Source organism: Vitis vinifera, chromosome 1, assembly GCF_030704535.1.
Source record: "Vitis vinifera cultivar Pinot Noir 40024 chromosome 1, ASM3070453v1".
Taxonomy (NCBI): Eukaryota; Viridiplantae; Streptophyta; class Magnoliopsida; order Vitales; family Vitaceae; genus Vitis; species Vitis vinifera.
Genome location: NC_081805.1, coordinates 7,908,716 through 7,921,541, shown reverse-complemented (window position 1 = coordinate 7,921,541; position 12,826 = coordinate 7,908,716). Strand labels below are relative to the sequence as shown.

General features: G+C 36.8%; 1 protein-coding gene across 1 annotated transcript; it reads left to right on the top strand.

The window, feature by feature from the left end:
* The first annotated feature begins 362 nt into the window (after positions 1-362).
* Positions 363-5,623, top strand: LOC100249925 (protein trichome birefringence-like 2). Its single transcript, XM_002265622.5, has 5 exons — positions 363-2,039; positions 2,635-2,827; positions 2,918-3,108; positions 3,385-3,543; positions 5,011-5,623. The coding sequence occupies exons 1-5, from the start codon at positions 1,054-1,056 to the stop codon at positions 5,351-5,353; spliced, it is 1,872 nt and encodes a 623-aa protein (XP_002265658.2). The 5' UTR covers positions 363-1,053; the 3' UTR covers positions 5,354-5,623.
* Positions 5,624-12,826: the final 7,203 nt, after the last annotated feature.

Sequence of the window (12,826 nt, the reverse complement as noted above, 5' to 3'; positions counted from 1 at the left end):
ATAGTTTTTGAATCATTAATATAATTTTTATTTATTTATAATTTAAAAATAAAAAATAATGTTGATTTTTCAATTATTTATAAAAGAGTTTTGAAAAACAATGAAAAATCCAAAAATGGGTAAATAAAGATGAGTTTATTGGTGTTGGTATGTGAAGAGTGGTAGAATAGAAATAAAAATAAGTTGAAGGGATTGTTTTGTCTATCATTATCTGATATCCTTCTAAGACGACCTTACATCAATTATTCCCACTCGGTGGGCTTTTGAGGTCGTGAGAAGGCCACATGGCCCAGTATATGTGTCGGCGGGGCTGCCAATTCTTCTCCATATAATAATAATGGGAGATTGCCCTTGGAACTGGCCCCCATTAATCACGCTCATTAGCTTCCTTTTCACTTTGTTGGAGTCCAAACTTATATATGACTTCAATTCTGATATTTGGAAACTATTGGATATGAACTTATAATTTAAAGTTGGACATCTAGTTAAGGAGGTGGCTTCTCGTTAAAGAACAATTGTTAATTTAAGTAAACAATCCTCCTTGAGAGTCGATGATTGGCCATAATCTCTCTTTCTATTTTCTCTTTATTTATCTATTTATTTATTTATTTTTCCAAAACAGCTAAGGATGTTTGAGGAAGAAGATTACGATCAGGGTGGGAATTTGGATTAAGTAACAAAAATAAATTAATATATTTTTTATTTTAGTATTTCACCCTTTTGAAAGCATCCAGCGTCCAAAGGACTGTTCAACATCCAAATCCAGAGTGGCGTTAGAATGTGGTGATTATGAGTTTGAATTAGATAAAACCAAAATGGGTATTTTTGGGCTTGAAGTAATTATCAATAGACGGCATCCTTGTAATCAGACCAGGTTACGGTTTCCAGTACCCTCTTGCTATAAGCCTTCTAGGGAAAAAAGGTCATTTCTCCGTTTCCGTCTCCGTCTCGCAATCGCCCTAGGCTGTCCACGTTCTTTCAAATATTGTTGCTGTCATCCCACTGCCTTTACTTTCAAACCTTGCCTCTGAAGGGGTATGCGATTGTCCACCAATGGAATGGAAAAAGCTTGGGTTTTCGGAGCAGATTCTATCACCGAAAAGGAAAGTAGTTTCTGGTTTTGCTTTGGGCTTAGGAGCTTCACTCATTGTTCTAACTATTGTATCGTTCAACACCTCTTTCAATGTTCCAATGTTTCGAGGGTTCAGCAATTTTGGTGCTAGTAATTCCTCTCTTGCTTCATGGTCCTTTTCGTTTTCAAGTACTTCTTCTTCTACTGCTAGTCCCACTAATGCTACTTTAGATTTCCACGACTCTGCGGATTTTAAGCAGGGAACTGAGGATGGAAGGGTTGTGGACAGCACCCCTCAAGCAAGTCTATCAGGGATGGATAAAGATGGAGATCCTCTGGGCATTGTTTTGGAGAAGACCCACTTGGGGAACACCTCTGAGATGGTGAAAAATGGGAGCTTTACTGTTGATGGAGGATGGATTCCAGAAACAACGCATGCAGATGCCTCAGGCACTGCCACAAAGGCAAGTCTTTCGAATTCTAATGTGGAAGGTATGACTTCAGATATGGCAATTTTGGGGAATTCCTCTGAGATGGTGAATAATGGAAGTTCCCCTGGTGAAGAAGGAACTGTCATTGGGAAAACCGGTCTTGGAGGGAATACCAGTGATGGGAAAATTTTTGTCGCTGAAAATAACAATGTAGGGAATTTGTCATATAGTGGGGAATATACCAAACCTCCCACTGAAGAAGAAAGCGGGACGGCGGGGAATGATGCAGGAAAAGCGACCACGAATAACAAAATTACAGCCACTCACTACCATTCACAACTTAAGAAAATGCCAAACAGTTTTTATGGGGGTTGTGATATATTTGATGGTAGATGGGTAAGGGATGATTCAAAGCCATACTATCCTGCTGGGTCTTGTCCTTACATCGATAGGGATTTCGATTGTCACCTTAATGGAAGGCCGGATGATGATTATTTGAAATGGAGATGGCAGCCGAATGGGTGTGACATCCCGAGGTGAGATCTATTTCAGATGCATTCAGAGTAATATTAAAATAGATAAATAATGAATATTAAGTATAAATTTCCTATGTTTTCTGTAAAGAATGATCATTGAACAAAGTGAGACCAAGTTTCTGTAGAATGGTAGAAGTGTGAAGCTCATTTGAATTTGTTAATAGGAAACTTGAGTTAAATAAAGTTAGGAATTGTCTTCAAGGTGATGTTAAAATCTAGTGTCCCCTAACTGACTATCATCGTCAAAGTCATTGAAAAGTGATGAAGCTAAAATATGTAATAGAATGCAGGAATTGGGGAAGAACCTTGATTGTTGCATATTGTTTAGGTCATGAAAATTGTGAGAAGGGCACTACTGGTTTGTTGCATTCCTCAATCTTCGAACCTATGAATTAACTTTACTAATGGGTTTAGAGACCAAAATATTGAAATGTTAAAATTCTGAATCATTAGTTGTAGAATAGTATGTTAACAATTTGGAGAGCAGTAAGGTTCAGTCTCTTTTGATATATGTGTTTTCGTATTGTGAATATTTTCTAGTTATTTTACAAGAATTTTTAACTAGTTCTCTTTTGATGACAAATGCTATCCTCAGTCTAAATGCAACTGATTTCCTGGAGAGATTAAGAGGGAAGAAGCTCATTTTTGTGGGAGATTCTCTAAACAGGAACATGTGGGAGTCTATGGTATGCATTCTCCGTCATAGTGTCGAAGACAAAAAAAGAGTTTATGAGATTTCTGGAAGAAAGGAATTCAAAAAGAAGGGATTTTATGCTTTCAGATTTGAGGCAAGTTTCTGGTATAAATTTGTCTATTGTTACATAATCTTTCTCTTGTTTTCATATACCTAATTGGCCTTGTATTTGCTGGATTTGTAGGACTATAATTGTTCTGTGGATTTTGTCAATGCTCCATTTCTTGTTCAAGAATCATCTTTTAACGGTAGAAACAGAACGTTTGAGACACTAAGACTGGATGAGATGGACAAATCAACTACGACATTTCATGATGCTGATATCATAGTCTTCAATACAGGCCATTGGTGGACTCATGAGAAAACATCTAGAGGGTGAGTTTCCTCACTCTGCTGCAATACCTTTCTCCTTTTTTTCTCTACAACCTACATTCTGGTATGAAATAAACCTAAAACCTTGTATGAGTTGTTAGTTCTGTAATCTGGAGGAAAAATGAGAATTGAAACCAACTTTAAACTGAACAGGAATTAGATTCACAATGACCTTTGTTAGAATTTTTGCATTCTATGTTGCTGTCCATCATATCTGATTTTAGGTTGCATTCCTTTCAAGAAATTAAGGTTCTTGGTTTGCATTTGCTAATTTCACAGAGAATACTATTACCAAGAGGGCAACTATGTGCACCCAAGACTGAAGGTCCTTAAAGCATACACAAAGGCCCTTACAACTTGGGCAAGGTGGGTTGACAAGAACATCAATAGCAACATGACTCAGGTTTTCTTCAGAGGATATTCAATCACCCATTTCAAGTAAGGAACACTCTGAATCGACTCTCTTGTGAAAAACCCTCTACTCTCAAGTTATTATTGCTGTTTGCTTCAATTTCTGTGTCCTATCATCTTAATGATTCTAAATGATCAGCATGGAACTTAACTTTACATCACCTATTCTCGTACAAAATATAAGATTGGGTAGACCTGGTTTTGGTCTTTCTGAGATGCTTGCTTGCTAATGAAAAGAAAATATTGAATAATTTTTACATATAGTACTGATTGTAGAAATGGTGTGGGCTTGTGGTAAAAGCTCTAGATTCAGGAGAGAGGGATAATTGAGAAGCATACAATGTTGGTAAAATTTATGAAGCAAGTCAACAAACAAATTTAATGATGGATTTCAACAGGGAATACACGAGGCATGCTATGATGAGAGTTTTGCATTGTGAATTCTATTTTTCTTTGGAATGATTTGGTAGTCTAGTCAAGTATACTTTTCTGTTCTTGATATGTTCTTAAATAACTGAATTCTGAAGTGTACTTTATGCCTTGGTGATATGGTTATTGGCTGTTAAGAGAAGAGTGTGTATTTCAGCATTTTATATAATCATGGAAATGTTGCCACCTTGGTGACACATGAAGCAAAATTAATAAAATGCCTCAAGTTCAGCTTACAGTAGCTTAATTAGATTCATAGCTCTGAGGCTTGCTTAAAGCTGTTACTGTTGGCTTAAACCTAAAAATGTCTAGCCTCATCTGTGGCCTCCTCCTGAACATTAGTTCAGAAAAATTAAGGAATAAGCAAGTGGGAAGGTCTGAACCCAAAACATAGAGAAATCAAGGCTTTAACACTTTATTAAGCTATCATTTTAACCCAAAAGCTTAGGTTATTAGGTAATAGGTCAACGATCTATATCAAGTTAGCTAACAAATAAGGCTAATAATCTTAACTGTGTTTTCAACCAATACTGACTTGGCTTTTCTATTTTGAACCAACCTAACCCCCACCCCTCTCCTCTTCACGTGACCTTTTCTTGCAAATCTAACTACAAGAGAATATTTACAAATAGCTTTGACTTTGTTTGGAATTTTTTAGTTATACATTTGACTCTACCAAATCCACAGTTGTAAACTTCAAATATATTAGCAAATGCAAAAGCAAGTGATATAGATCAGTACAATGCGTGGAACTCATATATTGTGGAAAATCAGAGTTGTGAAACCTGTTTTAAATACTGTAGTGATTAGCACTGACTGTAACATCTGGGAAGGAAGTGTAAAGTAATAATTTGAGCCATTTAATGCTGGTTTACAACCATAGGCTAAAAACTTGTCCAAAAATTTGTTCTTCATTCTTTGGATTTTATAGGCCCTGTAATATGATGGATGATATGTGGATTATGGATATGTAAATGGCTCAGTTAAAAAGGGAAAGAAATTCATATCTGTACCATGTGACTAGCTGTGGAAAAAGGGTTTCTTACATGTTTGATGTGGTTGCAGAGGAGGCCAATGGAACTCAGGAGGACAGTGTCACAAAGAAGTGGAGCCAATCTTTAATGAGGCTTTCATACGAAAGTACCCTTCAAAAATGAGAGCTCTAGAGCCTGTGCTCCAGATGATGAGAACACCGGTAACATACCTAAATGTAAGTAGGCTTACAGATTATCGAAAAGATGGGCACCCTTCTATTTACAGAAAAGAATACAAGACAGTAGAAGAAGAGATTGCAGCTGTGCACTCTCAGGATTGCAGCCATTGGTGCTTGCCTGGAGTACCAGATACTTGGAACGAGTTACTATATGCATCTCTCCTACAGATCGGAAGAGGATCCTGGGGAAGCTGAAGAGATTTATACAAAGCACATTATGTAATTTGTTATTCTTTTTCTTCATTTCTTTTATTTCATGCATATTTTGAGCCTTCCTTATATTAGCTTGCAAGTTGTATCTTGATCCAGATGGTGACAAGTTGAGGTTCTTGCACTTGAGCTTGTGCAAGTGCAGGAGATATAGAGTCCACAAAATCAGTTTGTATATTTCTCATTTTAGCCACCAATAGTGGAAAATGAAGTTCATTTACTTTCTAGTTAAATGGAAATCATGATTTGTGGTGATATTGCCATTTTTAATTTTGTCCTACCCAGTGTATGATGACCTGATGAAGCATAATCTTTGGTTTTTCTCAAAACAATGTCCGCGGCCAAGATTTCTCATTCATTTTAAATTATGTTATACTGGAATAGGTGGAGTTGCCCATGCGAAAACAATCCATGGAATACTCGCAAAAAATCATGAAGGATAGCGAAGTTGGAGACCATGGGTTCATGGTGTTTAGATTACAGTTTTAACATTAATTATGTTTGAAAACCAACTGTGGAGAGGATATGGATGGAAGTCTGAGGAAGACAGAGTCTCCTCTCATCACAAAATAAAAGCATAGAATGCAACTTATCACAAGGTAAAAGCATGGAATGTGGATTGCCTGAACAGATATAATAATGTAGCTAGGTTCCTTTTGAACTAGCGTAGGAGGAGAGGATGCAAAATGGAAAAGAGCTGTTTTGTGTTCCACAGCATCTGCAATGAGGCTGTCCACCAGAGAAGACAGCCAGCCACTACTGGTGATGACTGAATTTCTTCAGTGACTCTTCCCTTTAAAATGGTTCTTTACTCCCTGCTTACAATGGTATGGTTAATTAACAAAATGGAAGAGCTCCATTTCACCGGGTATCAAGGTTTCAGATCTTCTCTATCTCTAAATCACTCACTCGTTAAACGAGGTTAAGGACTTTTTTCCTTTATATTTAATTTATATATGACTTAAGGATGACAGAAACCCCACCATCTACAATTTCGTCATGGATGACATATGGGTGTTCACTGCTCACATCTCAGAGAAGAGAGAGAGAGAGAGAGAGAGAGAGAGATTGATCTTCTCATTTTGTAATGGGATTACAGAAACTCATCATCAGCAGTCAATTACTTAGGAGCCTCGCGGTCACAAGCCTGCCTGCCAGCCAAATACTCATGCAACCAACACCAAACTTTTATTATACTCTCATGCAACGACTACAACATTACATTTAAAAAGAAAAGCAAAAGGAAAATAAATTAAAACCATAACGAGCCCTAACTGAGTCCATGCCTTTCTGTGACTTGCCGGTTTGCTTGGCGTCAGCCAAAACCTCAGATAGAGAGATAGAGAGATCATGCGCTGCGGCTAGTAGCTGATACCTGAGTGGATGGTGGCTGATCCCGCACAAGCAAACTGTTGAATTATGGGGGGAGGGCTTTAGAATCCCTCACCCCCAGATCCCATACTTTTTCAAGAGTACAAGTTATGGATGGATTCCATATCGGGAGTATCCATGCCTATCAGATTCAACGAACTGATAGGCTGGATAGTTTATAGGACATCCAATGGGCTCTTGACAAAGCTGGTAGAGAATTTAGTCTCTGTCCCAACCCTTTAAATAGCTGATGATTGAAGAAGTGGTGATCGGTACCAGAACTGATTCATCATTACTCCATTATCCATAACAGCCTCTCACCCTTTTTTTTTCTTTTTCCTTTCCAAGTTGCCATGGTATATTAATTTGCACGCGTTACTACAGAATGACTATCTCATCCTTGCCCATCTTACACCACATTTTTTGACGGACACGTGCATACCTGGTAGCCCAATAGCCTGCAGGTGTGGTGGTAGGCTGGAATCTCACATTTATGCTGCATTCCTGGAGCTTAGGGTAAAACTAGCTGACATATAGGGCGCGTGAAGGCCTCATGTAGTTGTACAAGATTGAAAAATGGTTTCAGTGAAAGAGGCTAAAGCAGTAAACTACTCCTCAATCATAATCTTTTTCATATCAGTTTTCCATGGGGAGGGAATCTGAGTGGAAATTTTACAGGCAACAGAGGGGTATTATTTCAGCCTATGCATAAAATATTGGGACCTAGAAGACAACTTTTTGTTGGCGCATTACTTTTGATTATTGGAGTCTTTTTTTTTTTTGGTGTTGCATCAGTCAGTGGATCCACTAACTCATTCTCATCTTCAACTTTTTTTTTCCTGCTTCAAATCCTCCTAATTTCCCACTAATCAGAAAACCACATTTTTTTTCTGGAAGGCCAAATCCCCCCTGGCCTTGCTTTTTCTGACCCACTAAGGGATTGTCAATACCAAACCAACTAAGAAGCCCACCTTTTTGTTCAAACCAAAGTGGCCTACTGCCATGTCGGTGGGTTGATCATATATTGAACCAAGTCATAATAGGGACTCACAGTCGTAGCGATAACTGCAGATCCAACAAAGCTAATTACAGTCACTTTCAGTCTTTTCTTTTTTAAATAGTCTTGTGTGGGGTTCATTCGGGGGGGCTTTCCACACTCTTCCCATTATCGACAAGCAAACTAGGCGTGTCATCACCTATGTGGGTGTGGCTATCCATGTCATCAGCTTACAAAGAGACTGTCATTTCTCCTTTTGCATGCTTCCTTTATTTGCTGCTGATCATGTTACCTTCAAAACCCTGAATGGATTTTATGCAAAAGGCAGTGATCTCCCCCTCAGATATGCACCCAATTACAGTTAGACTATCCACTCATTCTTTTTTCCTGCCTTTTCTTTAATGCTAACAAACAAATAACTATCACTATAATCTTTCTTCCAGAGAATCTCATGACTTTGCCCATATACTTGTTGATGCCAACATAGCGCAAAAATCCTTATATTATAGTGAGAAGGCAGATGGAGGATGTTGTTTGAAGGATAATCTATATAGCTATTATTATGAAAGACAAAGCCACTTTAAGATAGAGGAAAAGGTGCAGGTCCATGTCGAGAAATTGAAGTTAGTCTCCAGGATATGACTCCAGTGGCCATGATACTTTTGGGTTATTGGTTGATGACCATAGTTTTGAAGCAACTGAGTTTAGTTTAAGTTGGATTCAATTTTTTGGATAATTACCTTTGTAGTTGTCATGATTGTAATCATCATTATCCCCACCCCACCTTTCTATACGGTCATAGGAAAATCTCTTACAATTAATTGCCTCTTTGATAACATGATGACAAACTTTGACTCATCCCAACCATTATTTTCTCAGGCTTAACCTGCAAGGACGTTTCATTCTAAGGACGAGTAAGATTTGCTCTGCGACTTGAAACGTGCTGTATCTTCATAGAGGTGGACGAATGCAACCTCCATCCATGCCTGAATTATGACAGGTGAGAAAATGATAATTGATTGTTGAATAACATGGACAAAACCTCATGAAAATGATGAGTGAATCTTACGAGATATTTCTAAAATATAATGATGCAACATGTGGGTCTGCCATCGGGTCCAGCCATTGAAAAGACCTACCAAGACAATAACCTCTCACCCTCCTAAACCCATAAAGAACGATCACAATTTCTTGCAACTTTTTTGGCATAATTTTTTTTTTTTTTAAATTACAATACTCGAATGTTGAAGGGAGCCATGAAGACAAATCTATTTATTTTTTAATCAAAATTAGCACACGAAATGTTGTGTTAAATAATCCTAAGAGAAAGTATTTGATTTTTTTTTAACAACAATTAAAAAATGACTCAGAAATAGTGGTTGGGGACAAAGAAAAACTGTGGGAAGATTGAAATGACTTGAATAAAGGAGAATCGTATCCAAAAGATATGTCTTTATTTCAATGGTGACAACTTTTAAAGGCTCGAATTGTTGTAAAGGCCAGATTCTCCAGGCCCAACACTGTTTCCAGATTCAACCTCCCCGCTGATTTCATTAGGCATGTCATTTGGCCCAATAAGCCTGAAACTCTAGGCCTCAGGAGTTGGGCCAAACTGCACTGTTGGAGGACCAAATCGACCGATTAAGAAGTTCGAGACGTGGACCGGGGGCGGTCTTATCCAATAACACTACATGGGTATAGTACATAAGTCGGTAGTATCTTAATTTGACTTATCTTAATGAGACAGCGCAAATCACAATACCCCTGAGTATGTTATATGATATGCTTTTCTCTATGAGGAAGTATTTAAAAAAAAATTGGGGTGTTAGGTCAAAAAGATAATGGGAATGTTGTTATTAATTAAGATATCACTTATAATCAACAACCCTCCAAGTTGATGCAACTTCCATTTCTGTCTCCCAGAATGGCATGACAAATTATTATTTTTTTCTCCCAAAATGGGCCAAGAGAATCCTCTTCTTTTGACCACAAACAGTCTCTTTCATACTTTTGTGGGACTTCCAATTGCACAGTGAAGCCATATCAATGCACCGCAGCCTGGCCACAAACTCCACTCCTCTGCCCTTGTTTTTCATGCAATTTCATGAACTTTGACCCCTTGCCTACCTAAAGCTACGTGACACATGAATACCCTAATTATTCTCTTTCCATTTTCTTTTACCATCACCTTTTCTATGACAAGTGATGTTTGGACAAAACAAAAATTATATATGCTGTGTAGCACCTACCACCTGGGTAATATTTCTCCAAACAGACCCTTGGTTTCCTTGTACACTCGTGAAAACCATGGTTTTGATTATTTGAAGTTTTTGACACAAACCATGGAAACTGTCTAATCACATCGGATTTGATTCAAAATTTACGATAAAAAGAAGAGACAAAACAACAACAAAGGAAGATGATACGAGATTAAAATTTTGCTTAATGCTGTGCTTTACTAGACAATCCCAAAAGCAAAAAAAATGCGAAAGAGAGAGTTAACCATACTTTCTCGAAAAACAGGCAAATAAGTATGGTCAAACCTGCTCCATGTGGAAGAAAAACAAAAGTGAAATCTATTCTATGATCATATTTTTTACGTGGACTAGGAGGCCAACGGCCACCTAAGGAGTGAATTTGTGCAATAGAGAAAACATTTGTCGGGATGGTGTGACTTTTTATCTTGATAAGATGTTGAATTAGTTAAAATAACTTTGTCAAACAAACAAGGCTTTATTTATAGGGAGAGAGAGAGAGAAGGGGAGGGGGTATCTTTCTCTCTTTCTATCTTTCTATCTTAGACAGTGGGAATGGTCACTTTGAACGTAAGCCTCCCCACCACGTGTGTTTGACTTTCAATTATTGAACAAAGAAGACATTCCCTTTCTCAAATGCCCCATATTAAGGTTATGTTGCGCTGCCTATCCACTTTGTTCCGACAATTTGGTACTAAGTAGCCTTAGTTTGGACTAATCACGCCCTCCTAATTCATTTCTTTTTTACTTAGCGGGCGTTGCCTACAACACGTGTCGGATTTTGTTTATTATATTTCTTTTCATCTTTCTGCGGCTTTTGACTCCCATGGTCGAATTGTGAGGGTTTTACGTGGAGCACCATCTCGCATATGTTTTTTCTTTAATTATGGTGAATGCGCCTTCGGCCCTGGGGTGGGGGAGGTCGGATCTGTTGGTCTTCGTCCTAAATCAAACTATTCGTTAGACGGGCAGTTATTAGTTATTTTTTTATTTTACATTTATTAACATGTTACTTGTATGATTGATTAAGACGTCTTTTAAGAATTTAAACTTTTCTTTTCCCCCTGGTTTTCCTCTTACTTTATGTGATTAAAGCAATGGGCTGGAGCGAATATGACAAGATAGATGGAATAATAATATAAGATGTTGACGAAGCGAGCCATGGATGGAGCCATGGGCCATGGAGGGGAGGCAGCGTTGCCAAACAATGTGTATATAAAAGGATGGAGTCCCTGGAGAAGTAAACGGAATTCTCCCTTCTCTCACATCTCACTGGCTCGCTTCCAGCTCTTTTAACACTTCCAAATACAAAAGAAAAGAAGTATGGGATTGGGGGGTTGATGGCTGATGAGTAGCGATGGAAGAGTACAGCAGCGGCTCAGCCTCTACTCGCTCTGCTCATCCAGTATCAAGGCATGGATCCAGCCGCTGATCTGCCTTTCATATCTCAACTTTCTACCAAAAACTGTCACTCTCCACTCTCCACTCTCCACTCTCCAGGTACCACCCCCCTTTTCCTTTCCCTGTGTTTAAGACTGCTTGTTTTGCTTGGCTTAAGGCGTGTTTGGGCATGCACAAACCGCCTGTAAAGAATGCATAGGATTAGAGCCTCAAAATACGTGCTTTTGTGAACTTCGAGAGCAATGGGGGGAGCGGGAGTGGGGGACGGAGGGGGTTTGGGTGACTGGCATGAGGCTTCCTTTTGCAGTTTTCACTGATCCCATCAAAGTCATCAAATCAATCAATCAGTCATCAAAACTGTAATGACCCCTAAGCTTAGCTTGCTTTGCTTGCTTCCACCGAGAGAGAGAGAAAGATGGAAAGCCTAAAGAGTCGAAACCCGTGAATACTTGACTTCCTTTTGTTTTTATTTGTACATGGGGGCCCTAAATTTTGAAAAGCATACTTGCTCCATTCTTAGCCATCACCTGCCTAGACCAATCTAAGTTTGAACTTTGAATATATTTTTTATTTAAAATTAAAATTTTTATATAAAAATACCCGTTCTTATTAAAAAATATATAGATTTTACCTTATCCCCTTAAAAATTATTCTTAAAAAGAAATTAAATAATAAAATTCTTAATCGAATTTAAAAATTATTATTTTTATTTAAATAATACTAACTTTTATATTAGCATTTTTGCAAATAGTCTGTTAAGGGAAAATGTGGCATCATTATTTTCTGAAATAGAAATACAGTAAATAATATAAATTAAAGCTAGTCAGAATTTATGCTTTATTTTTATTAAAATTAATCTTTTATCAAAATTGGTCGTGGATTAAATAAAATATTTTAGGCCCAGGGATAATTGTGTGTTGTGTGTTTTTTTTTTCATTTTTAAAATATAAAAATTTAAATATTTTATTTTTATAAATAATGAATATGAATTTTGTATTTCTAAAAATAAGAGATAAGAAGATGTTTGATAAATTATATTATAGAAGGAAAAAAAAATACATATAGTAACTTTTGGGCTATATTTATCCCATAACAAAAAGGAAAAGAAGTGTTAAAAAAAATAATTTTTTTTACATTTAATTTTAACATAAAAAAATATAAAACAAAATCAAATATAATTTATATTAATTATAAATTTATATATTTTTAAATTATTTAATATTTATATAAAAATAAAAAATATATTAAATAAATTTAAAGTAACAAATAAAATAATTTATTAATCTTAAATATATATATATATATATATATATTTTTTTTTTTCCTTCTCCTTATTCTCTTTTTTTCTAAAAAAAAAAAAATTCCAAAACCAAACATACCTCAAGGTCCAAGAAAAGATTAACCGGTGAAATATGTAAAAATAAAATAAAAATA

Bases quoted from the DNA above. Each gene is read 5' to 3' on its own strand.
- LOC100249925 (XM_002265622.5), top strand. From the start codon at position 1,054: ATGGAATGGAAAAAGCTTGGGTTTTCGGAGCAGATTCTATCACCGAAA. The intron at 3,109-3,384 runs GTGAGTTTCCTC...CTAATTTCACAG, and splicing joins CATGAGAAAACATCTAGAGG to AGAATACTATTACCAAGAGG. The intron at 3,544-5,010 runs GTAAGGAACACT...ATGTGGTTGCAG, and splicing joins TATTCAATCACCCATTTCAA to AGGAGGCCAATGGAACTCAG.